Source organism: Drosophila suzukii, chromosome 2R (assembly GCF_043229965.1).
Source record: "Drosophila suzukii chromosome 2R, CBGP_Dsuzu_IsoJpt1.0, whole genome shotgun sequence".
Taxonomy (NCBI): domain Eukaryota; kingdom Metazoa; phylum Arthropoda; class Insecta; order Diptera; family Drosophilidae; genus Drosophila; species Drosophila suzukii.
In genome coordinates, this window is record NC_092081.1 from 20,792,695 (window position 1) to 20,817,842 (window position 25,148).

General features: G+C 43.9%; 9 protein-coding genes across 21 annotated transcripts in view; 4 read left to right on the forward strand and 5 right to left on the reverse strand.

Annotated features, from left to right (window-relative positions):
• Positions 1 to 1,961: 1,961 nt before the first annotated feature.
• On the forward strand, positions 1,962 to 3,223 carry LOC108010186 (glyceraldehyde-3-phosphate dehydrogenase). The gene has a single exon (XM_017075029.4). It carries the CDS (start codon positions 2,004 to 2,006, stop codon positions 3,081 to 3,083), a length of 1,080 nt encoding a protein of 359 aa, XP_016930518.2. The 5' UTR covers positions 1,962 to 2,003; the 3' UTR covers positions 3,084 to 3,223.
• LOC108010187 (protein C1orf43 homolog) lies at positions 3,089 to 4,574 on the reverse strand. The gene is made up of 2 exons (XM_017075030.4): positions 3,860 to 4,574; positions 3,089 to 3,802 (listed from the first exon to the last, which is right to left on the reverse strand). The coding sequence occupies exons 1-2, from the start codon at positions 4,483 to 4,485 to the stop codon at positions 3,379 to 3,381; spliced, it is 1,050 nt and encodes a 349-aa protein (XP_016930519.2). The 5' UTR covers positions 4,486 to 4,574; the 3' UTR covers positions 3,089 to 3,378.
• A 190-nt stretch (positions 4,575 to 4,764) lies between these two features.
• PIG-V (phosphatidylinositol glycan anchor biosynthesis class V) lies at positions 4,765 to 6,626 on the reverse strand. The gene is made up of 2 exons (XM_017072272.4): positions 6,426 to 6,626; positions 4,765 to 6,358 (listed from the first exon to the last, which is right to left on the reverse strand). Exon 2 carries the CDS (start codon positions 6,346 to 6,348, stop codon positions 4,993 to 4,995), a length of 1,356 nt encoding a protein of 451 aa, XP_016927761.2. The 5' UTR covers positions 6,349 to 6,358; positions 6,426 to 6,626; the 3' UTR covers positions 4,765 to 4,992.
• Positions 6,627 to 7,000: 374 nt separating this feature from the next.
• On the forward strand, positions 7,001 to 13,893 carry mute (muscle wasted). Its single transcript, XM_017074317.4, has 8 exons — positions 7,001 to 7,598; positions 7,654 to 7,984; positions 8,041 to 9,121; positions 9,177 to 9,648; positions 10,528 to 11,548; positions 11,611 to 11,744; positions 11,806 to 12,134; positions 12,193 to 13,893. The coding sequence occupies exons 1-8, from the start codon at positions 7,095 to 7,097 to the stop codon at positions 13,571 to 13,573; spliced, it is 5,253 nt and encodes a 1,750-aa protein (XP_016929806.2). The 5' UTR covers positions 7,001 to 7,094; the 3' UTR covers positions 13,574 to 13,893.
• Ufm1 (Ubiquitin-fold modifier 1) lies at positions 9,666 to 10,316 on the reverse strand. Its single transcript, XM_017074319.4, has 2 exons — positions 10,200 to 10,316; positions 9,666 to 10,101 (listed from the first exon to the last, which is right to left on the reverse strand). Exon 2 carries the CDS (start codon positions 10,013 to 10,015, stop codon positions 9,752 to 9,754), a length of 264 nt encoding a protein of 87 aa, XP_016929808.1. The 5' UTR covers positions 10,016 to 10,101; positions 10,200 to 10,316; the 3' UTR covers positions 9,666 to 9,751.
• Positions 13,894 to 14,087: 194 nt separating the features above from the next.
• Positions 14,088 to 14,599, forward strand: Vha16-4 (Vacuolar H[+] ATPase 16kD subunit 4). The gene has a single exon (XM_017074318.4). It carries the CDS (start codon positions 14,101 to 14,103, stop codon positions 14,575 to 14,577), a length of 477 nt encoding a protein of 158 aa, XP_016929807.2. The 5' UTR covers positions 14,088 to 14,100; the 3' UTR covers positions 14,578 to 14,599.
• A 56-nt stretch (positions 14,600 to 14,655) lies between these two features.
• On the forward strand, positions 14,656 to 15,175 carry LOC108008853 (uncharacterized). Its single transcript, XM_017072758.4, has one exon. It carries the CDS (start codon positions 14,787 to 14,789, stop codon positions 15,096 to 15,098), a length of 312 nt encoding a protein of 103 aa, XP_016928247.2. The 5' UTR covers positions 14,656 to 14,786; the 3' UTR covers positions 15,099 to 15,175.
• On the reverse strand, positions 15,069 to 18,447 carry LOC108008852 (uncharacterized). Its single transcript, XM_017072757.4, has 3 exons — positions 17,412 to 18,447; positions 17,171 to 17,348; positions 15,069 to 15,777 (listed from the first exon to the last, which is right to left on the reverse strand). The coding sequence occupies exons 1-3, from the start codon at positions 18,020 to 18,022 to the stop codon at positions 15,139 to 15,141; spliced, it is 1,428 nt and encodes a 475-aa protein (XP_016928246.3). The 5' UTR covers positions 18,023 to 18,447; the 3' UTR covers positions 15,069 to 15,138.
• Positions 18,448 to 18,745: 298 nt separating this feature from the next.
• Pkc53E (Protein C kinase 53E) overlaps positions 18,746 to 25,148 on the reverse strand; it is a 34,739-nt gene continuing 28,336 nt past the window's right edge. For 12 of the 13 annotated variants that reach the window (XM_065863802.2, XM_070994633.1, XM_065863803.2 and 9 more), the window contains 9 exons: positions 23,852 to 23,980; positions 23,031 to 23,187; positions 22,621 to 22,969; positions 22,139 to 22,312; positions 21,988 to 22,079; positions 21,727 to 21,928; positions 21,476 to 21,664; positions 21,278 to 21,418; positions 18,746 to 21,214 (listed from right to left, as the gene is read on the reverse strand). In XM_065863802.2, coding sequence (XP_065719874.1) covers positions 21,062 to 21,214; positions 21,278 to 21,418; positions 21,476 to 21,664; positions 21,727 to 21,928; positions 21,988 to 22,079; positions 22,139 to 22,312; positions 22,621 to 22,969; positions 23,031 to 23,187; positions 23,852 to 23,980 — 1,586 coding nt within the window. In that variant the 3' untranslated portion in view covers positions 18,746 to 21,061. Of the gene's footprint in view, positions 21,215 to 21,277; positions 21,419 to 21,475; positions 21,665 to 21,726; positions 21,929 to 21,987; positions 22,080 to 22,138; positions 22,313 to 22,620; positions 22,970 to 23,030; positions 23,188 to 23,303; positions 23,736 to 23,851; positions 23,981 to 25,148 lie in introns of those variants that run through there. The other variant, XM_065863806.2, reaches the window with a different exon arrangement.

A 25,148-nucleotide genomic window follows, 5' to 3' on the forward strand; every position in this document is an offset into this window, starting at 1 on the left:
TGACTGTATTTTGGGGGAAAATGTTGTATATGAGGTATGCCTTGGTAACTAAAAATTCCCTAGATATCTTGAGGTACATTAAAGTTACTACGATACCATCAAAAAAGATTTATTAGCCCACTGTTCTACGTGCTTAACGGTAGGAAATATGAAAAGGCTACCATATTTCTTAATGATTTTTGAAAAACAGTGATTAAGATTAAGGTTGCCTTAAACAATCCCCTTCATATGGAATACATAGTATTCCAACCTTGCTGGAGGGCAGTTCATTTTTAGTTTAGCGATCTTTTCAAGCTGATAAAACTTGAACAAAAATCATTAGCTAGAGCTTACCTTAGTAAACTGCTAAAACTTTCCTATGCCAAAATTTCCCTAACTCTACCACCATCTTTATTGTTTTGCGTTGAATTAAATTTCATATATTCCATATTTCAACACTTTGTCAAACTTTGGTTAAAGCTGCTCTTAAAAGGGGATTTGCTCCCATGGCTCCTAGTAGACCATTTCTCAGCAGGCAAGTTTCAAATTTGAAAGTTTTTCGCATAAATTTCAAGTGGCAGGGACACTAAAGTAAACAAGCTACAACAAAGTTGCAAGGGTTCCGCGGACCCAGCTTAGAACCCCAACCGTTCGACCAGAGTCCATAAAGTAAACCAAAATTTAATAGGATTTCATGAGGAGTGTTTAACATTTATGGCACCTACCAATCCTGAGTTCTAACATAAATGATACCCAGAGTAGGAGTTTGGAGCTCGGATTTCCAGATATCCGGGGCTTGCAACTGCGGGTGCTGCGATTACTGCAACAATTTCGTAATCAGCGCGGCCCCAAAAAGGAAAACTCACCACACAGGACCCGGAGAGCCCCGTTGTCCTGGCCAAAATTAGAAGAGAGAGAGAGTCCTTGCGCTCAGTTGGAATTTTCTGCGGGGGCGTCGAAATGTTGCCAGCAACATGCTGCCAGCCGTCCTGCTGTTGCTTCAGATCCATAAATAAAATATTCATCAAAGTTAAGTTGTCATAGCTAGTTGAAGACGCAAAACGATTTCCCTAACCCAGGTACAGGTCGATACCAGAGTGGGGTCTCCACCAAAGGCCGACCGAATACAACTCGATTCAATATTGTATTTCCAGCCAAGTCATGGGCCGAGCGGGCAGATGGCTACCGGGAACGGAAATTTCTATGGTTGATAGCCGTCATCTGGTATGCTTAAAAAGAAAAAACTACTTACATAAAAATGGTGGCAACATAACTCAAAACGTTATGAACCAATTTTTTTTTTTTTTAATTTTAACATTTTTGATACTTTAGTATTTTTAATAATTGATTTTTTAAAGCCTCTCCAAAAATTTAAAATAACATTTTTATTTGTTACTTTTAATATTACTATTATAAATATTTTTCAAAAGACTTAAAAAAACATCTTAATTTTCTGATGATCCTATCACCAGTTATAATATGAGCTTTTTTTTAAGTCTCCGAAAAAATAGAAATGATTTTTTAAGTTCTAGTCAACCATGTACCAAATATGTAAGTTCTTTGGAAAATTATTTTTTTTAATGTGGTACCCAATATCGTCAGTAAGTTTTTCAAAGTGTGAGAAAGGGTGGGGTCCCGAGGGACTCGAGCATTCCGCACAAAGGTGAGTAATGACCCTTGAAGCTGGATTTTCTATGCACGGCAATGTGTGTGGGCAGCAATTTGGGAGCCACTCCCACTTCCTTGGGGCTCCAGACAATTCGGAATGGGCGTTCCCGAAGGTTATTGTAATTTTGTTTCGTGAGAAACTTCGGCAGGTGGTCGAGTTCGATTGATTTATACCCAGCTGCGTAATTATGTATGCCTTCCAACAGGGAGCCAAAAGCTGAAGCGGATCAGGGGCAGCTGGGATCCGGAAATCATTTTACTCTTGAAGGCTTTTTCGTAGTTCACCTACTATGTATGTAGTTGGATAATCTTTCTATACACATAGCAAAATTCTTCAAAATTATTCGAGTCATAAAATGTCCGGAATCGGAATCAATGGCTTTGGGCGCATAGGACGGATGTTCGCCCGCCAGGCTCTGGTGCGCAAGGATGTGCAGATTGTGGCCATCAATGATCCCTCGCTGGATCCCAAGTACCTAGCCTACATGCTGCGATACGACTCCACCCATGGGCAATTCAACCAGAAGATCTCGATAGAGGGAAACTGCCTCGTCGTGAATGGCAAGAAGATCCAGCTGCTCAAGGAGCCGGATCTCAAGAAGGTAAAGTGGGGAGACATGGGCGTCCACACGGTGGTGGAGTGCTCCGGCCGGTTCACCACCCTGAAAACCTGCCAAGCGCACCTGGACAGTGGGGCCAAAAAGGTGGTCATATCAGCACCATCCGCCGATGCTCCGATGTTCGTGTGCGGAGTGAATCTCGATAAATACAAGCCGGACATGAAGATTATCTCGAATGCATCCTGCACCACCAACTGCCTGGCGCCGCTGGCTAAGGTGGTGCATGATAACTTCCAGATTTGCGAGGGCCTGATGACCACCGTGCATGCGGCCACCGCCACTCAAAAGATCATCGACGGACCCAGCAGCAAGCTCTGGCGGGACGGACGCAGTGGCATGACCAACATTATCCCCGCTTCCACGGGGGCCGCCAAGGCAGTGGGCAAAGTTATTCCGGACCTGAACGGAAAGCTCACTGGAATGGCCTTCCGCGTGCCAACACCCAACGTCTCTGTGGTGGACCTTACGTGTCGCCTCTCCAAGCCCGCCAAAATGGACGACATCAAGAAGTGCATCAAAGCAGCGGCCGAGGGCGATATGAAGGGAATCCTGGGCTATGTGGAGGAGGAGGTGGTGTCCACCGACTTTAACGGATCACGGTTTGCCTCCGTTTTCGATGCCAAGGCCTGCATTGCCCTGAACGACACCTTCGTCAAGCTGATCAGTTGGTATGACAACGAGACTGGTTACTCCTGTCGACTCCTGGACCTGGTTCTCTATGCCCAGTTGGCCGACAAGTGCGCCGAGAAGGAAAAAAATGCTTGTAAGGAGAAAGAAGATCCCTGCAAGAAAAAGGATGATCCTTGCAAGAAGTGAATAGATTAGAATTTTAAATCATATTTACTTTAATATTTCTCTAGAAACATTGAATCACTTGAAACAATTTTACCAGATTTACACGCGCTTCTTATAGATAAGTTAAAGCGGTTAAACTTGTATTTTAAATAAAAGTATGAGCATACAAATCAATAGGTTTTTTGAAGAACATGTAAAAGATGTGGGTTATCCAAAAAGTTTATTGTTTTGACTACTAGAAATTAATAACTTAAATTAAAGTATAAGCGATAATAACAAATATTTTTTAAATGGCTGAGTACTACTATTTATAAGCTTAGACATTGCTGGAGTTCCGTTGAAATTGCATGGACGAAATGCTCTTAATTTCGTTGTCCTCTAAGACTCCCACATCACTGCTCATGTGGTGATCCGCCTCTACGATGATGTCGTCCAAAGTGGGAGTCTTAATTCTATTGCGTATGATAAGATCCCTTTCTGAGGGCGCCTGTAGATGCAGCGGATTGGTGGCCAGCTCGGCCTCCCCTTCACCACCGCCACCGCCACCACCCTGCAGACCCAGCGTCAAATTGACCTTGGCGTGCTGTCCAGTCGTGAGTTCGCTGCTGGGCTGAACATTCTCCAAGGTGGTGGGTGGTCGCAGGCGAGCTGGATCCAGTAGGGAATGCATTTTGGTCTGTTTTCGTGGAGTTCTCGCGGGCGAAGCCTTTCGAGAGTTGTAGTTCTTAAGCTGCTTGGATCTGAGAGAAAGAAGCTTAGTTATTTATCTTAGAGAAGTACATCTCCAATTAACTCACGCCTCCAAAAGCTTGAGCAGCAAGTGGTGATACGCCTCGTACTCATCCTTTCCAAACTCATTTGGATCGTGCCGGGCGTGCTCGTACATATCGCAGTACTGATGGATCATCCTCTGACCGGCTCCATTCAAAGTGACCGACAAAGTGGTCAGCAGGAAGGCCCTCAGGCTCTCCGGGGCATGTCGTGAGCTGCCATCCGCCCGGGCGATCTCCGCCTCCAGCAGCTTCACATCGTCCACGGCCTTCATGCGGTAATAGTAAGGCGGCGGAGGCGAGTCCTGCTCCGGTTGAACGATGTACTTGTCGCCATCGTTCCATAGCAGCTTCGGTTCCTGGGTGATCTTCTGGATGCAGTCCAAGCGCCGCTCAATCTCCCTCCTCAGCGCCTTTTTGGCATCGTTGCCCACCGGCACGTGGGGGCCACGACGTCCTCGCAGCTGGAAGCGCATGATCTGACGCTTGGCGAAGATGAACAACATCAGGCAGGTGAGTACACCGCCACTGATTATGATGATTATCATTACACCCGAAAGCTGCTCCATGGTGCCGCCCGCTTTGCTGGACTTCTCCTGGAGACTCGGTGCGGCGAAGTCGCCCACCTTGTGCAGGCGCAGATGCCCATCCATGGGAATATATTTTCCGCGAGGATTTTAAATAATAAACAATTTTCTGCACAATTTTCTTTGTTGTTTTGATCCGCCACCCAAAACAGCTGATTGACAGTGTGACCGCATAGATAAAAAACAAAAGATGCTAGCCACTTTTGAAAATACTGCACTAGTATTTAAATATTCAAAAGCTCCCGCCATTCAGTTATATTCAAATGCGTTTGTACAATAGTGAAAAATATTTTCAACCGCCACATCAAATATGTTAGTCCCACAATATTTGAAAACTTTTCAAAGTTAGCCAAAAATCTCAACAATTTGTATTTTGCAATTTTTTTTTAATTTAAAGTCTTTATAGATGAGAAACTTACATGGGAAACCAATACTTTTGAGCGTCTCAAAAATGATCAATTAAATTTAGAGAAATTGGACGATTATTTACAGACTAAAAAGCAATCCCTGCGGGTGAACAGTCTCTTTGGCAACCAGCGTCTCCTCTAGCTCCCTCTCCATTACTCCAGTAGCTTACGTCCAGGGGTAATTGTTGCAGAACAGCACCGTACCCACCAAACTGTAGGTAGTGCACCATATAAAGAGAGCTCCCGCCTTAGAGCGCAGCTTAAGCTGGGCCAGGGTCTTGGGCATGTGGTCAGCGGCAAACCAGTAGAAAACTGGTGTGGCCGAGGCCAGCAGTCGGGTGGACACCTGGATGTGCACAAAAACGGTGCAGATGAGGGTGAGAAACGCAGCGTGCAGCACGAAGGGGAATGTGATGTGGTCCTTGACCAGCTCCCTGTAGCCAGAAGGCGTGACCTTAGCCCAGACCGACCTGATGAAGTCACGCAGGTAATCATAGCAGTGCCAGTGCATAAAACTCAGCATGGGCAGGGCCAGCAGAAAGTTGGGGAGCTGCTTCCACTTGTAGTAGCGCAGAAAACCCACATCCCAGTAGTGCGATTGCACGTAGGTGTACGGGAATGGCAAAGTGTACTGGCACCAGGGAGATCCTTCAGATCCCCGTCCAGATATTAGGTATTTACGCTCCTCGGCGTAGTCCACGATGTGCTTCGGATGAATCGCCGTCGTGGAGGGAAGGCAGTACAGCCGGTAGATGTAGAAATAGTAGGTGTGTAGAATTCCCAAGGCTCCCAGAATAGTCAGGACCATCTTTCCCATCTGCCAGCAGGAGGTACCTTCCTTGCTCTTGACCAGCAGCTGGCGGGCGAAGAAGTACAGCGGGAATCCCACGGTGATCAATCCATTTGAACGGCACACCAAACAGGCGGCTAAAGCGGCTCCCAAACGTAAAAACCGGAAATGGTCTGTCGGTTTCAGGCACTCCAGCATCAAAGAGAAGCTGGCGTAGGCGAAGAAGGACTCCGAGTAGGCAGCCGTGAAGAAAATGGTGGCAGGATTGAAGCAGTATATCAAAGCCGCATACCAGCTCTTGTTTAGGTCGTTGAACATACGGTGGGTGAGCTGGAACAGCAGATTGGCCGACTCGCAGAAGAGCCAGACGTTCAGACCGATAGCCACTAGGAGCAGAATGGAATCGGGGGACAAGGGCAGTCCGACAAGCTCCAATGCCTGCGCCACGTGACGCACCACAACCGGATACAGTGGGTAGAAGGCCAGGGTGTTCTCGTAGGAGTACAGATTCTTGGCAATGTGCAGGAAGTACTCTCCATCCCAGTGCCTCAAGCCGCCAAAGCAGCGCTGAACCAGCTTGTCTATCCACTCGCAGCAGCCCTTCGGCTCGTCCGATACCGGCATCCGAAATACGTCCGGCTTGTGCTCCGGCAGGGCTCCATTGGCCATCAGTTGGACCACGAGCACGATGAGGCGACTGGCCAGCGCCAGTTTGGTAACCTTCTCTGTCATCTTCCGGTTTCTAGAGCGTTGGGTGGAGTCACTCATCATTCGCTGTGCATGTGATTCATGTCAAATCGCGGGCTTACCTCACGTCTGCAGCAATGGAGACGGAACTCTTGGTCTAGACACTCCCGCGGCGGGAAGAGGGCGGCTCAGCTTCTCGGTTGCTACTCAAGCTGTCTCCACTCCCGGTGACATTTGCTCCGTCCGGCGGGTTTTATTTTATATTACTTTTGGGCAGAAGCCCGGAAAAGCAGAGCATTAGAGGTGGAGAAACATTGATTCTAGCAAACATGTCATCGATGTTTTGAAAACATCGGAAGCATCGATGTTTGGCAGGGATATAATCGATGAGACATCGAACTGGGAACCGATATGTTTACTTTATATATAAATAATACATTTTAATAAAACGATTGCACATCTAGTCATCAAACATTTATTAAATGTATAATTTGAATAAGAACTACTTGTCTTAAATCAGCGAGCATTGTCGGGACAAGTATTAGATGTAATACATTAAGTTAAAAATTGACTTACAAGATATATATAAACGGATCAAATTAAAGGACTGAAAATTTTTAAATTAAACTAATTTTTAACTTTTATTTGAATCGATACTATCGACCTATCGACTTTGTCCCATCTCTAATCGATATGGCATATTATAGTGGCGGCATTTCGTTGTTTGTGAATTTGTTTTGCTGTTTGAGCTAAGTTTACGTTGGAATTTCATTAACAAATGAAGCCACAGAATGCCGAACAGTGCAAAAAAGTCGGAGGCCACAAAGAGCAGTAGCTCCACTCCCCGTAGGCCGCGAAAGCGGCGTCGCGTGGACCGCCAGAGCATCGACTCGCAGGTGGACGAGGATGTCAGGGAGATTGATCGCCGGCTTCGGAAAGTGGCCAAAGAGAACTCCATCAGCACCGAGGACATGCAAAAGGTGGTCCGGAAGGTGGTGCGCAACGATCATGTCCTGGCATTGGTCACCCTAAAGGCGGAGGACGAGCTGGCGCGAGAAAAGAAGTTGGAGTCGGCGGAGCAGCAGAAAAGGGGTGCCATCATCATCACGGACACTCCATCCGTGCCTAAACTCACCCGAGCCAAGGCCCGGGAACTGAACTGCACTCCCGGCATCTCCCTGCCCCAGCTCAATGAGACTCCCACCGACAATGATGGCATAGAGGCTCTAATACGCGAGGACTTGCACTCCGATGAGGAGGACGAAGAATACACCTTCAAGGAGGAGGATTTTTTTGTAGGTATGACAAGTAAGCTCCTTGACCGACGCTAAACCCTTGTTCAACCCGCAGTCCGATGATGATCCCAGCACCATAGCATCGGATTTCGATTCCAATCCCTGCACACCTCAAACTCCGTTAACTGCAAACGAGGAATCCCCTGTAAAGTTCTCCGATGATGGTTGCTTTAAGATGCCTTTGGACAAAAGTCTGCTCGATAAAGAAGACCTGCGTATTGCCACCAGAACTCGCTCAAAATTCTGTCTGCAACAGACTACCATCGAAGATTTGCAGTCGGAGTTTGTACCGCCTGACGTAGAGCCCAGTGATGTGGTGGAAAACGAAATGACCGCCACCGACGCGGACTGGATGCAGTTCCTAAATGACTTTACAAAGCCACTGAGTTAGTAGGCCTTTGAATTATGTTTGGTACACTTTATAAACTCTAATATCTTACAGACAACACTATACTGGGCGACGAGGATGATCCTATTAACGATCCGGAATATGTTGCCGCCGATCATTTGGATTCGGAGTATGAGAACGCCGAGGAGCTGCGCGATGTCAACATATCCAAAAAGGAATTGACTGACCTGGTCTCTGAGCTATTTGCTGGCCTGCTGCAAGAGGGTGTCTCTTTGGAATCAATTGAATTGGAAACACCTCAGAAGTTCATTGAAAGTGCCAACGTTTCGATGGCTCCCATTGATCAGATTAGCCGGAATATCGATTTTGATGATCAGGCAGTGATAAATTGCCAGCAGCAAGATCAGCAGGTCTTTCAACCAACTGTGATACCCTCTGGGAGCGAAATGGGCATGGTAATGCCCGTTCCCTTGGCTGTGATGCAGGAGGGAAACCTGCAAAATGGTCCTGGAGGACCACCCTGCAAGGTTGTAAACATACCATCTAGTGCTTTGAGTACTCCCCCCGATCTTATCGCTGTTCCTATACCTGGACAACCCGATTGCTTCCAACTTGCCAAAGTTGTAGCCAATAATTCCACGTTGGTTAATTACCCATTGACAGAAGAATCTCTACAGGCTTTCTCTAACTCGGAACCAATTCAACCACCAGTGTTACCAAAAAGCAATGAAGATCGTTACAAAAAACCATTTGATACGAACTTCACATGGGAATACATCTCAGTGAAGAAACATATTTACTCGGAGTATGAGGACCAGTTTGAAAACCTGCGAAATGTCCAACCATCTAACTTGAATCACCTCGCCAGGAGCAAGGGATTCACCCAGTGCCAGCATGACATGCTTCAGCAGCAGCTTCGCATTCATACCCAGTTGCTGAGTCAGAGTTATCTTCAAACCTACTCCCATCCCACGTTGTACCCCATGGCCAAGAAGCCCAGGGAAATGCTGGAAGATCTTCACAAAAAGGCAGCTAAAGATGCAAGCTTTAATTGCTGGAATCTAAATGAGGCTGTCCAGCTGGTTAGGCAGTGGGAGCAGGATCTGTGCAGTGATGAGTTTAAGGAGGAGAACGAGAAAATGATGGACTTCATCAACAAAGAAACCGATTTGACGTAAGTTGAAGGTAGTTACAATAAAACAAGACTAACGCTATCTTCCCTTTTATAGTGATGGCCACACGCGCCAGGTTCCCAGGCTAGCGCCTCGAATAATGGATCTCATGTTGGATAGCCGGGTGTTTATGTATCCTCAGTATCTACCCCGGATGGCTTTTCAACCCAAACTAACCCAGGTCACCGCCTATGCACCCTCCGAGTATCAGCTCATTGCCATAGGTCTGGAGAAGCACATGACGGTAATTGGAAAAGCCAAAAGACCACTACGCAAAGGGGCAGATCCCATCCGGGTTGCCTGCAAACGAATGGCCAAAGATACGATTTATGGCAAGACAGCTCGTCGGATTTTCATGAAGATTACTGAGCTGCGCGACTCGAAGCAGTACAATCCAGTGAAATACTTCCTCGAACGCGACCGGGCACCGCCTGCTAACCACATCCTTTGGGGCTTCGAGGGTGGAATAGTGAGAACACCACGAGAACGTCACCAGGAGCTGCCCAGTGGCTGGCGATACTACATTGAGGTAAGGATTACAATGGGTTATTACGGATTACATCGTTTAACATTTTAATAAGCATTGAAAAAGGGGGGGAATCTCAGTGGGAAAATACAGAGGGCCTAGGAAACTAGCTTAGTTGGTGGCCCACCCGATCTCTGGGAATAAGGCGCAATTCGGATCCGTGCTTTAGGAACACATTTCCAGCGGTCTGCTGTGGACTGATGCCGATGCCATCGTCCGTGATGATGGCACTCGTCTCTGCCGGCACTTTGAACTCCTCCGAGGCGAACTTCAGGACGGCGGTAAAAGGAGTTCCCTCCGGAACACTGAGCACCTTAAAGGGCAGCTTGGGGTCCGAAGTTAGCGTGATTTTGAAGGTTACTTTGCTCATGTTGGAATGTGCAGACGTGGTCAGTTTTAGTTTTGTCCGAGTTAAAACGGGTTTTTGCTGTTTGTAGCCGTCAGAATTTTTAAGCCCTGTTGGGAATAGTTTGAAAGAATATAAATTAGTTGGTCTGTGGACTAAACTTAGTTTTATATTATTTAAAAACAAAGAAATATGTTGTCGCTCTTACTTTTAGTGCAGTCAAAAGTGCGATAGGCAGGCACCTAGTTATCGATAGTGACGGATTTTGTTTAGATAATCGTACCTAGGTACGTAACCGGTTAGGTACTTGTGCTTATTTATCAAATTGCAAACTTTTGTTTATAAAACTATACATATACTTGTTTACAATGGATTTTACCAATTGTTGCATGCAAACAACAGCTTAAAGGTCCGATCTCTGTCTATAGGTGGCTAGGTACCGATTATACAAGTTATCGATAACCACATACCGAGCTTGTGCCATCTCTGTTGTGTTTATAAATTGCGGAAAATTTTCAATCGCTGACATTTTGCAGAAATCCTGGGAGCAAAAGCGCACCCGTCGCTACTTGAAGCCCTTGAAAGCGTCCTCGGTAGCCAGTGCCTCGTATCTGGAGTTTGTGCGCGAGGCTGTCGGCGAGGATTTGCTGCTGCCGGACAGTTTTGGTCGGGCGGCAATCCCTGATGGCAGTGCTGCTGGTTCGGAACCGCCCAAGGATTGCAAACCGAAGAGGAAGCTACCACAGAGGAAGCCCCGTCCGGCGGAACAGCCCCCGCAGCTCACCATCAATGTGAATTATGTCTTTGGCGGCGATGCAAGCGCTGGAAACCTACCCGGAATCTCTGGGGTCTCCGTGCCTCTTGTGCCCGGCGGAAGTCTGGCGGAGAATGTGCTGAACATCAACCGCAGTCTGTATACTAGCGCCGACTGCAGTGGTCTATTGGCCCTGCCCCCAGCTCCTCCGCCTCTGGCCGACGATGCTCCGCCAGCCATCAACTTCCAAGTAGACGAGTTCACACACAGTCTGCAAATCTGCCAGTTGGAAGACTCCACCAGCGTGGCAGTACAGCAGGATCTGTTGCCGAAGCAGGATACCAGCACCTCATCTGCAGGTAGATACGCCAAGAGGGCGCGTTACCAAATCTTTAAGCCAAAGGTTCAATCCGCCTATAAATCGAGAAAGGGATCATCGTCAGCCCGCAGTCGATACCACAAATTGCGCGAACGTTTGCGCCATAAACTGAGCAAGCGCTGCCATTCGCTAATCATCACCTACGAGTCCTACCTGCGTCAGCGTAGGGAAAAATTTAAAGCCTGCGAGTTGGTGCAGCTCGTGCACATTCGATTTCTGGCCCTCGAACTGTACACCCAACTGTTGGTCGACCTAAAGATGTTCTGCAGCACCACCACCGCGAAGGCAGCAACTGCAACGCAGCCAAAGAGATCCAGGGGAGATGAAGAGGCGGCAAAGCTTAGGAGGGCCAATCGGCAGGAGGAGATGCTGCGCCACATGCTCCAGCCAGATTCTCCTGAAGAACGCAATCGCAAAGATGCCAGTAAGTTTAGCCCTGACTTTCAATCAATGAAAGAAACTTATTCATTTCCCTTGCCTTTACAGTTTTTGCGCTAAATTTCTATGACAAAGTTGAGGAAGCCCTGCTAAATGCCGATCGCATAGACGATTGCCGAAAATTCAATAGTCTCCTGCAGAACTTCGATCCCAGGCAGGAGAAAGTTTCCGCTCTATATCTGGTAAGAGTTATTTGCTTTGCTTATCGTCTGTGCATTATAAAACATTTGCTTCATCCCGTAGAAAGTGGAAGAAATTTTGCTGCCCAATCACCCCGAGCTGGCTGAGGTATTCCTTAACTTTTTGCTACCTGCCGAGGCCGCTGAGATCGGCAAATTCTTCGAGCACTTTATGATAAGCAATGCTACCAACTTCATCAACAAACTCAACATCTACTTCTGCAAGCAGCCCGCTCAGATCAGAAAGATTTATGCCTGCCTCAGCGAGTTGGCGGAATTGCCTAATGTGAGCATGAAGAAGGTCGAGAATAAGATAATGCCCTTGCTCAAGGGCAATCAATTTCTGGTCGATTGGTTTGTGCAGCAATTCCCGCAGGGAAAGCCCCCGAAAAGGTGAGGGAAACGAAACCATCACCCCTGTTACTTGATTATAACCTTTTGACCTTTATAGAATCCTGTCTCCTGTGGAGACTATAAATCTGCATGATGTACAGAACAACACAACGGGGGAATATACGGAAACGATTCATGAATTCGTAGATGTACCTACGCCAAGTAAACCTGGTTGTCACTTAAAGTATATTAATGGTCGGATATTTTATGGGGCCAAGATCCTGTTACCTGCCAAGCTTTCCTTTATGGCTGCTAGTATTTACAATGAACAATCTCATGACGTGCCAACGGTCTCCAGTGAACCCCTGACCTGTGCCCATGGTATTCGTGCCCAGGGAGAGAAGCTTCTTAGTTTGGCTGCCAATACCGATAGCGACGATGCTGCGGATCGGAGTGAGGAGGATGATGCCAGTCGTGCTCTGATTATCGATACTACAGGGGATGAGCAGAACAGCTGCTCATCCATTGAGATGTGCGATGAAGCGGGCTTAAGAGCGCATGCCATCCGATTGAATGCCAGTTTGTATACAAATTCCAGCTTTAGTAACGCAGCCACCAGCACACCCAATATGGCTAACTCTCATGGTCACCACCACCCACACGCTAAGAAAACTGCCATTAACTTTGGTGACATATCCCCACGCAAGCAATCGGCATTTAACAACTCCGGATTGAGTCCTTTATTGGGTACGACCAATAGTTCTCCTCATGTGGACAAACGAAAGTCACCCACCAAAAAGGTCCGATCTCCTCTTAATCAAACTCAGGGCAGACAACGTGCCAGTAATCAGCCTATGGTCGTAATCCATGAGTCACAGCCTTCATCTTCGCCGGCCATAGAGTGCGCCAAACGTTTGCGCACGCTGATTGATCAAGAAAGTGTTCGGGATGCATCTGATACAAAGGCGGGCATACGGATTATTGCGCAGGCGAAGGAACAGCCAGCAATCCGTTTTAGTCCTGCAACTGTTACAAAAATTGAGCCCGAGCCTGTGAACCTTGACGATAGCGCCGAGAACATGCCAGTTTTTACGCCCTTCAAAATGGATTTGGATCAATCGGAGGAGGAGCTAGAGCCACTACTAGTGAGTGCAGGGAATACGCCGCAGCACGTGATCACCACGCAATTTGACAGCGACGAGGACTGCAAGCTGGATGTTGTGGCCACGCTAGCCAACTGCACTCCCAACGAAGATCAAACAACTGCAGCATCTGCTTCGACTGCCAGCACATCGCAATCTGAGTCTGGTACCTCCCACTCGGCCGCCTGGACGCGTGAAGAGGACAAAGTAATACTTATCGAAATGAAAATGGGGGCACGCGATCGAGATCAGCTTATTCGTCGCATGTGCGCCAAGCTGAAGCACCGCAGCATAGGCGAATTACGTGGAAGGCATCAGTTCCTCATGGATTTTCTGTCCAAGTTGCAGGGAAAGTAAGTGCTGTCTGAAATATTTTCTTGTGTATTATAGCTCGCGCTGAAATAGGTTACTAATAATAACTAAGCTGTACATAAACGAAGACATTATATAGTTTTATGAATGGTTCAAGAAAGAAATGAAACGCAGTTGATATTGATTGATTGCTTATTTTGAACTATATGAATTCTCTCTAGAATATCTTTTTTCTATAATATACATTTGAGTATTTTGAAATCTACTTTTAGTTAAATTCGACTACTATTTAGGAGTCCAAAGCATATACATTATTAAAGGAGAGTTTAATGTAAAATAAAACAAACATCTTGGTGTTCAAAATATCATTGTTTAAACTGATTTCAAAATATTTTTCGTTATCGGTTATTTTAAAGACTGTATATAAAAACATATTAAATGTATTAGAAAACACAAGATATTTATATTATCGAGCAACATCGTTGAAGAACTTCAAAGTTATTTGAATTTTAAAAGTAAATGAACTTTGGGATTATTCCTGCTCCGAGAAGTACAATATATTCGGCTAAACGATGTCAAGTCCGGAGCTAACTTTGGATCAACCCCATTTCGCCACCTTCTTCTGCGTTTTGGGCTCCGTGTCGGCCATTGTCTTTTCCACGTTGGGTGCTGCCTATGGAACCGCCAAGTCCTCTGTGGGAATAGCTTCGATGTCCATCAAACATCCCCAGCTGATCATGAAGGCGATTGTTCCAGTGGTCATGGCTGGCATTATAGCCATCTATGGCTTGGTGATTGCGGTCCTGCTGGCTGGATCGCTAAACAAACATTATAGCGCCTACAAGGGATTCCTTAACCTAAGTGCTGGACTGGCGGTGGGTGTCTCTGGGATGGCGGCTGGAATTGCTATTGGCGTGGTGGGTGAAGCTGGAGTCCGGGCATCTGCCCAGCAACCGAAACTCTTTGTGGCCATTATTCTAATATTGATATTTGCCGAGGTCTTGGGACTCTATGGTCTCATTGTGGCCATTTACTTGTTTACAAAGTAATGTGATGTTAATAAACATGTTTCATCTCACCTATTAATTCAGTAATTCTCAATGGTATGAAACTGGTTTTGGATGGTCTGTTCCATCTGCTGATCATTCATCAAGTTTGAAACTGTTTGATCAGCTGTTAAAACTTTTTCAGAGCCAGTTACATATCTCTCAGTAGATCAGTTACAATTCGGATTCCATTGGCTTCACTTCATATAAAGATGCATCTCCATTACTTTCTTGGTCTCTACATCGTATGTTGCACTTTGCTAACTCAAGTTCAAGCTCAACCCAATGCAACGATAGCCAATTCAACTGATATCCAAGGGAATGTCACTAAAAAACGAATAATGCTACGAAAACTTCATAAGGATGATAAGCAGGGTAAAGGAATGATGCACATCGTGATACACAAGATTCAACCTGGAGATCCGTACTACAAGGTTTTCGATGGCAATGAGAAGGCAGCTCGAGCATTCACCAATAAGATATGGAACCGTCTCTTCAACCGATATAGCACAATGCTCATTTAATTGATTACTCTTAAGTCTAAAGTGTAGTGAATAAGTGTACTTAAGTTATGATAATAAAGCTAGAACTAAATATGGAATCCTCGTCGGGAGCGGAGTCTTTTGAGTGCAGGCAGGCGCTAGATCTGGTGTAAAAAACCTCTGACTCGCGACGGCAATGGATCTCTTCTTCATGTTCAGAATCCTTCATGGTAAAGGTACCCACTGCCGTTTTGCAATGGGCATTGTTCTTGCAGCCGGAATCACTGGCCCAGCTCTCGCAACCACATGGCAGAGCCTCATCCACCGGGGGATGTTGGAGACTCACAGTGCTGACCACCTGCTCCTCCGCCGTAGCGTTCTGATGTCGCCGAGCCCGGCACCGAATCCACATCCTTCGCAGAGCCCGGAAGCAGCACAGTCCGAAGCACACATCCGAGGTTCCCTTGAGGCACAGGAAAAACTCAGGCATAAACGAAGGATTGATCACGGCATAGACCACTATGTTCAGGGACAATTGCAGCGCATTTAGCGTTATGCAGATCACCTCCAGCTGCTCCATGAAGGACTCATCAACCTTGTTGATATCACCGCCGAATATTAGATTTAAGGAGCTCTTCCTGGCAGTCATGTGGGCGGGAAGTTCACCAACCAGGTACAATGTAATTACAATCACTATGCTGATGGTCAGCTTCATTTGGTGCTGCAATTAGAAAGGTATAGTGTAAGTTGGGTTGTGCCAGAAATATGTTATAAGTAGTGTTATAAAAAGCATACATTAAAAAAATTACAATAAAAAATATATTTTATTTTTTACATTTATAGAACATATATATAATTTATTTTTATACCCAGCAGCAACCTGCTACGGATTATGTTGGCCTGGTGTCAATGATCAAGAAATTAAATTTCAGACCTTATTGAAATGTCAATTCATAGAAATCCAAAAATCCTTATTTGATCGTCCAGAAAATTGTCAAATTGCTAGATTTCTTAAATTCAGATACCAGGCGAAAATAAACGTTTAGCAGGTAGATAAACGATCAGCTGATTTGTTTAATGTAAGCTAATTGGAGATGGCCTCGTGACTGCTTAATTTTGGCACGACCTGTGCATATGCATAGGATTTCAATTTTATTTCGTGCATATCGTGACAAACTCGTGATACAGCCATGGTTGCCCATCTCTAGTCTGCGCTTAGCTTTCAACTAACGGTTGTTTCCCATGCTGATAGATTCCTATTGGTCAGTAGGAGAAGGGGAAATATGGAAAGGGCAGCCATTTTGAAAATGAACAGTTATTTAAGAGCACCTTTAGCTGCCAACTGTCACTTGCTAAGTTTTCTGTTCGCCTGGTGTCTGAGAGCCATAAATCCAGCATTTTTACAGAAAATTTGTTACGAATCCTTTTGATTTGTTACACTAAATTAGAGATTTTTCAATTTCGAGCACCCGGTGAGCAGGAAAATTCGTAGGTGGAAAACGATTAGTTTTTAAGGCCTATCTAGAGGTGTGGCATTTCAAAATATGTGGAGGCTTGGTTGCCGATCAAGCGATTCCCCATCTCTAGTCTGCTTATACTAAACTAACGGTTGCCTTCCAGTAAGAAAATGTTAGCGCCCAGCAGCCACCTCCTACGGATTATGTTGTCCTGGTGTTAAAGAGCAAGAAACTAGCCGTTAAACTCGCAAGTGCAGATCGATTTCGTCAGAAAAATGCATCCATTTTTAGATTTTTAAAGAACGTAGATGTAGGCATAAAAAATCTTTGTTTGTTTTTGCAAATAATGATATAATAAAGCTTGATGTTTTCAATTCCAATCGATAGGGAATTTAATAACGAGTTCAACGGTGTATGGCATTCCTTATTCTAATATTATTTCGCGCGAGGTACTCGATTATAGCGTCCTTTCTTGTTAGGACTATGATTTATATAATTTCACTGTTTTTTGAATATTATTTTTTTCAATTTATGAATGTATATTATATTTTTTGGACTATTACTAATATTATTATTATATTATTATTATTATTCTGTTTCCTCCACATAAATTGAACCACTTTAATAGCATAAACAGAATCACTCCTATAGTCATACCTGGTATCTCTTGGCGGTGGTAAGGGTATTGGCGTTGGTGTTGGTCGCCTGACACCGTCGGCTCTGCTTCGTCCATTTTCGGAAGGCTATGATAATGGCCCCGTTGCCGATGAACAGAAATATAGCTGGCAAAAGGGCCAGCAAGGCAAAGGTGAACCAGTTTTGCACTTTATAAAACCTGACGAAAAGATAACCTTCTTGTAAATATCAAATCGCCAAATCCACATCTCTTTTAACTCACTTTGAGTAGTAGAAGTCAGTGACGTGACAAGTTCCCGAGTCATTCACATAGAAGACAAAGAAGTACGGCAAATTGACCACTACGGAGGTGCCTATGGCCACAAGGATCATACAGCGAGCCACCTTCCGGCGACAAAACCGAGGAGCTCCATTGTTCTTCTTGAAACTGGACAGATAGGTGAATCGATCCAAGCTCAGGCAGGCCAGGATAAGATTGGCTGCTCCCGTGCTGATGCCAAAGAATGGCGTTTGCCACTGATAGTCGTAGGCGATCCAGGCTGGAATGTCGTAGAAATAGCTCCTGGACAGGGCGGTCAGCGTAATGAGCAGACACGAGATGCAGTCCATCCAGGAAAGGGCCGCCAGATAGCTGAAGGCCGAAGGCGTCATCTTGGGTCGCATGAAGACCACGGCATTGATGAAATTCGTGCACAGTCCAAAGGCAGACAAAGTGGGCACGGCCAGTCCGTAGAGCACAAAGATCACCACGTTGGGCGGGCTCCTCTGGAAGATGCACTCATCGCTGTGCACCATCTCGGGGTTCCAGCCGGAGTCTGGTCTGGTGAAATTCATGGTGTACATGACAGATGGAACGGTTCGATGACTGGCCATGTTATTCACTGACTGACTGGCTGACTGGGTGAAGAGGAGGATTTGGCAGCGACCGCTGGACACGTCTATCTAATTGTTGCAAATTCACGATAAGATTATCTAACGCTAACGGACGCATAAATGTTAATTTGTACGCAATCAATGATAACGCCGCCACGCAAACCCACCTCAACATCGAGCTCTATCTCAGCCGATCGCCCTCTCCCTTTATCTAATATCTAGCCTTTATATAGGTACTATAAGTATATATGGTCCGACATCCTAGCGTTCTCTTTTTTTGGTTGCATACCTAGTGGGGCTCTGCAAATTTATGATCACCAGGTTTGGATATGTTTATAGTATGTCGAATTATAGATACCTTTTGGGGTCCCTTAGGTCTATAATTGCTAATGGTACACAGAGAACAATATTGATAAGATATGATGATCATATTGATGAAATTCAGTATCACTTTGACATAATCACCATCTAACTTTTTTCTCTCTTGTACTCTCTCGGAGAGTTTCAAATATTGCTGTTTCGCTCTTACCCAGAGTAACTTTTATCGCTATCTTGCTCTTTTCTCTCTTTTCTTTTGTTTTGAGAGAATTTTCAAAGAGAAAAAATCCAATAAATAATTTACCATGCGAATTTCAAAATTAACCTTGAGTACTTTTTTTTTCCTGTGTGAAATTAATAAGAACATTAAACGTAGATTTAAAATTCCGTAACCCAAGATAAACATTTTAATTTTCAGAGATTCAGATGTATTTAGTAGTATTTTTATTTACTCATGGGTACTCGTATTGTATGTGTGTGGTGAGCCCAAAGCCGATGGTTTGATTTATTTGAGTTTGTCTCTCTTTGTTTGGCTTGGCTCAATAAATTATAGATTACATTTAGCTCGGGTCTGTGTGTACTCGAAAGTGTATATAGTGGATGCATATATGCACAGGCATATAGCTTCGACTGATTGTTCAGGGGTATGGGTGAATTATTCAGACGTAAAAATAGTTTTCTTTAGTTTAGTTTGGGTTTCTCTCGAGAGTTTCGTTTGGAAGTTTTTCTTTCTCTCGCGTGATATCGTATGGTATTATATCTGTTAAGTAATTCACATCGATATTTCATAGATATAAATATATTAATGTATAGGTGTATATATCTATTTGTTTTGTACTAATTTAATATGCAATTAAAATACATACGCATGAGACTTTGGTTTAAAAAATGACCATGAAAATCATCAAAATTACATAAATATGTTTTGTAAAAGTGTTGACTCTAAATAAAACTGTATGCAGTTAAAGTCCTACCAATATGCACTTCAATATGTATATAGTTTGATAATAAAAATTAATTTTCTTCAAGTTGTAATATTTTCAATATTTGAACAGACTTGAAAAGTGTTTTCGCTCCCTTCATTTGCCATAAAAGTCATTAAAGTAATTCAGACACACATATACATCTATTGATATATGTTAATTAGGCTTTACATTTATTTTAAAAATACGAGCAAATTTCTTTATCCCTCGGGTTGAACGTTAAGTGCTACTCATCGTGGTTGTGATTCGAACCCATCCACTTGGGATTGAGTACAGCTTTTTTGATCTACCTTGTTGGCTTAGATTACGTTTTGATTTCAAATTGGAGAGTTAAATTAAACGTTTTAAATGCTTCAAGTTCGGAGTTACACAATTTTATCTATTCGAGTTTATAAGTATTTAAGTTTATTATGCATCGAATGTACTAGTTCAAACTACTTTTAAGCTTTACCAATTCATGTTAATTGTTAGTTCTGATTTAATTACTCTGCTGTGCCCTACGCAATTAGCTTGGCTACAATTCCACTTCGACAGACATACATATATAATAATATTATAATTTCCCTATAAATACGTATAGCCTCGTTTGGCATGAATTCTGTTAAGGTTTCTTCTATGAGAGAAAGATAGCTACGAGAGGCACAAAAGCTTAGCTCGGCTGGCGCTAATTTGGAAATCGGTCTAGGCTATAATATACGATGACTATAGATTTACATGCTTATAGTAGATTGTCTTTTCCCATAGTTAAACAGTAGTTGTTAGTAGCTAGATTCCTGGGAAGGTACTAAAGTTTCCAACTCAAGAACGATCTAACGTAGTTATCCCTCGGTTAGGAGCAAACAGTTTTAGTTTTACAGTTTAAGTGTTAAGTATCGTCTAGGCTTAACTTATTGCTATGCAATTTGTTAGTTATGGTACATTGAGACTCTATGCCAGCCATATATATAGACGTGCTATATATACGTGTGTTTGCAATGCTTTTTAAATAAATCGTAAAATTAATGTACACGCACATTGATATATTAATGGAATTTAAAAAAACACATATTCTATGATATTTCTGCTTAAGTTTCGAATATAATGGGAACGTTTGTTGTTCTCCTTGATTTCTCCCTCTTTGGCGAACTCACCTAAACGCGTTTTCGATTTGATTATAATGCCGGGGCTAGCACTACAATCGAATGACGTTTGAACCTGGCCCAAAACTCCTAATTCTCTCACTTCTTTGCTCTGTCGGCGAAAGTATGGGGACTTTCCCACGGTATTGACTATTAAAATCGATTAATTGGCTACAAAAACACTCAGATGTTGTCTAAAAAGTTAACTTCCAAATGGAAAATGCAAATGCTTATAGCTTGCCGAAATGTATAATATATATTTTTGAAAAATGGTTTGAAATCGGACAGAACCGATGAAACTTCTACGCAGAGTGATAGGCTAGCAAGTATTTGAAATGTTCAATTTTATTGCTTTCTTTTTTTTTGGCTTGAGGTGAGGACGTGCTCTTGAACAGTATTCGAAAATTCCACAACTAAAGCTCTGTTTCACAGTTTCTAGCACTTAAAATTAAATCAAAACTTAACAATTTAATAAATATAGATACACATAATGGTCGAAAAGCAAAACAGAAAACTTAACAGAGAGTAACAAGATGTCTTTTTAGTAATCAATATCAAAATAGACTTAGGGGACACAACTCGCAGCATGGAAACTAGATCGGATCAGATCGGATCTATATCTATGGGCTAAAGACGTATTCGGGATTCATGTAGGAGAACCCAACGAATTCCGATTGATCCAGGTTCATCATGAACACCTTGTCCGTGGGCGTCAAGTCTGTTTTCTCTGATGTGAACTGCTTGTCAAAGTTGGACACATCCTTGCGGTGTTTCTGGACAGTAATTATTATACGATTAAGGTAGTGATTTATAGATATAAGGCTGTTTCTGCTTACAATCTTCGGCTTGAAAGGTGGCTGCACTTCGCGATTTTCTATTTTCTCCCAATCGATGCGTCTGAAAAAGGGATGCAGACGCACATCCTCCTCGCCAGTGGAGCCACAACCCAATCGCTTATTTGGCTGTTTGGTTAGGAACTATACAACATTTTATTATTAATAATTTATCATCTAAAAGTTCTAGTAATAACTTACGCCCTTGCAGGCCTCTTTGGCCTCCTTGCTTAGGCTCTTTGGATAGGACACATTATGATCAGTTATGGCTGCAAACAGCTCCTCCTCATCCTCGCCATCAAAAGGTGGCTGACCCACTAGCATTTCGTAAAGCAGCACTCCGTAGGCCCACCAGTCCACCGATTTGCCATAGGGTTGATAAAGAATTATCTAAAGGAATGGTAAGCATACAATGTTATTTGGTTAATTATATATTTTTCTGTAAAACCCACCTCGGGAGCTATATAATCAGGGGTTCCACAAAAGGTCTTTGTGGTCTTGTCACCCATTATATTCTCCTTGCACATCCCAAAGTCCGCAATCTTCACATGTCCATCGGCGTCCAAGAGAACATTATCCAGCTTCAGATCCCTATAAAGTATACCCTTGGTATGTAGGAAGAAAAGTCCCGCGGCTATTTCAGCGGCATAAAACCTATTGGAGGAGAGAAAAATAACTAACGGGAACGATTGTAGGCTTTCAAGGACACTTACACAGCAACAGGCTCCTTGAACTTGCCAAATTGTTGGATCTGGAACATTAAATCGCCTCCATTCACATACTCCATCACGAAGAACAATCGGTCCTGAAGAGGAGGTATTCTTTATCTATTCTTGGATACCCCTTCCCCGTTGCTAGACTCACCATTGTCTGAAAGCAGGAGTGCAGTTGTACCAGGAATGGGGGCTTTTCACCCAGCGCCAGGACACGCTTCTCGATCATGGTACACTCCACGTCGTCATCCTGGATGATCACATCCTTTTTGAGTATCTTAATGGCATACAACTCCTCGCTGCCCTTGCGCTCGGCTAACAAAACCTAAAATGTATGATTAAATAAAGTATGGAAAATATTTACAAATAATCTAAAAGAAAAGGTTTGGTTGATGCACAGAAAAAAACAAGTAGGGATCAATTTTATATTCGAATTTTTTATAGTAATCCTCAGATTTCCTCTTTTTAAAAATTATATCAATTATAGCAATATTCGAAACTCTCCGAAGTAGAAGAAGAGAGCAAAATGCAAGAGGGCGGACACATCATAGTGATACGACCCATACTTAAGTAGGACTTATACTAAATTTACCAGTCCTCATTGATATTCTAGAAATAAGTCAGGATACGCACCTTCCCAAATGATCCTTTTCCCAGAACTTTGATGAAATTAAAGTCCGTGGCCCGGATCATGTCCTTTTTGGAGGACGTATGTGTGTTCGTGTCGCTGCGCATAACCATAGGCTTCTTTTGCGAAGGTTTCTGCTTGAGCTTCAGTAAATCCTGCTCGTCATCCGCACATGGCACATTGTAGTACTCGCCCTCGTCCTGAGTGAGCAGTTTGAACCAACCATTGGTGGGGTTCTTGATGATCTCTGAGATGCCGAAGGACAATGCGCCCATAAAGTCATTGCGCGAGGTTCGATCCCAATCCCACACCTCGATCAGGATCCGCCGATCCTTGTCCTCGGGTTTCAGGTCACTAATAATAGTTACAATAGTATAATTATAAGTGCGATAATAATTACCTCAAAAACACTTACTAGCTGAGTGTCTCGTTCCAAACAGGATTCAGGCAAGCCTTAATGGTGCGAGTCTTCTTCTTCGACTGATCCTTGTCATCCGGTATGAGCTTCACCTTCACATAGGGATCGCTGAGTCCATTCGGGTCCATGGGTATGAGATTGCGACCCTCCTTGACTGAAAAGCAGGACAATAGAATGTGGGTAATGCAAACCTTAGTGGCATAAGCAGTCAATTAAGACCCATCCCGGTTGAGTGAAAACTCCGGGCACAAAAGCAGCTACGGAAATTACGTGAAATATGCTCCTGGGCACGAACAAAGCATTGTGTCCTGGAGGACACCCATCCATCCATCCAACCATCCCATGCCGCTCCTTTGTTCTGCAACTGCATTCTAGTTTGGTATTCATTATGTGGCATTTGCGGCTAACGAAGGAGAACGAATACGGAGAATTTCCTTAAGCGCGCATAATGAATTAATGCAAATCGTAAGCAATTTTCCCAGGAGCCCAAAGGACCTGCAACTTTCGGCCGCAAAGCTTTCCCCCAACAGGAAACGAAACGAAACGGAACGCAGAGCAACCGAGCAATACAAAGGCGCAAAGACTGTGGAGAAGATGTAACATTTTAAGCGCGTTGCTTGGGAAACTTTGAGGTTTCCCGGGGCATAATTTTTTTTTTTTTTCCACTTGCCCTTACATATATTCTGTAAACTTTTTGCCCACTTTTGCCTCAAAGCGGGCGCACAAACAAAATAAAAAACTTAGGCCATTGGGCCATAATTGGTAACAATGCTTAAGCGGCTTAAATTTGTATACCCCTGGCTTTGGGGGCCACTTACTCTGGACAGTTAGCAGATTCTCCTTGACATTGATCTCCAGATAAATGCGACCCCGCCGCTCGGTGTGATCGCATCCGCACAGACTGGGCACGTTCTCCTTGCAGCGGGCATGCACGTTCATGTCACATGCTGAGGGGATTCGAAAAGTTTTTAAAATCTTTATTTCTCTGTCCCGGGATAGTTAAAAGGCAAAGGAGTAAGGGCTTGCTAATAGAGTTTGGTTAGTGGGATTGATAGAAGGCATGAGTTGGATGTTGAAGTGGAACAAAGCATACACACACGCACACTCTCACGCACAAAAGTACAGTCTCGCACACACAACTAAGTGGGGTACTTACCTTGCACGCCGTTGAAACTAAAGTTTACCTGTGGATATTCAGCCGATAAATCTGCCCTCTGGCAAAAGCAATCAGTAAAAAAGAACCCAAGCCAATTTTCCACCCATCTGCCCCTCTTCGGGGACTTGTTTTCTCCCATTTCACTGCCAACGGAAATTGACAAACTGTTGCTTCTTCTGGCTCTGACAAGTGGCAAGCGTTCGATTGGAAATTATTCGCTAAAATCGAATTGCTATTCATTTTCATGAAATACGTTTTGTTTTCAATTAAAGCACTTTGCCATCATCATCGGCCATCATGGGGCATCAATGGGCGTCATCCTGTTTTTGCCGATTGCCTCAGTTTCCTCTCACATATCCGCTTTCCACGACTTTTCCTTTTGGGGCTCTTTTCTGCTGGCAACATTCCGCTTTGGTGAAGTGTAAAATTACTTTCGGTTCCCAACCGCCACCCTTGGCAAGGTCTTAATTTCATTCGAGCGAACGTTGCGTATACGTAATGTCCGGCTCCCCCTGCGTATGCGTGATATTTAAGATACGTTTTGCGGGGCGGCCCTGTGGCATGTTGGTCAGCACAGAATGTGCAAAAATGTGTACACAAAGGCAAAAAAAAAAAGGGTTAACTTTGACATGGCAAAAAAAACATTCAGTTGTGAGTGTGTATTCATAATGTGGGCGCCATTTCGGGTTGTATCCTTGCACTCATATGTATTTGAGTTCCCCCGTCTGTTTGCATATACTATTTTCGTCTACATCAAGTGTATTTTTGTGGGCAGTTTGTGGATCAGTTAAAAGTTTTACATGCCGAATTTCAAATATTTTTGCATCTGAACTTTGCAATTTTTTGTAAAACAAACTTAGAACTTTGCTATCGGTCATGTTTCATGTATTTTTTGTTTAAGTTACAAAAATGTGATTGACGCACATTTTTGCAAAAAATAAATATGAATTCAGTAGTGG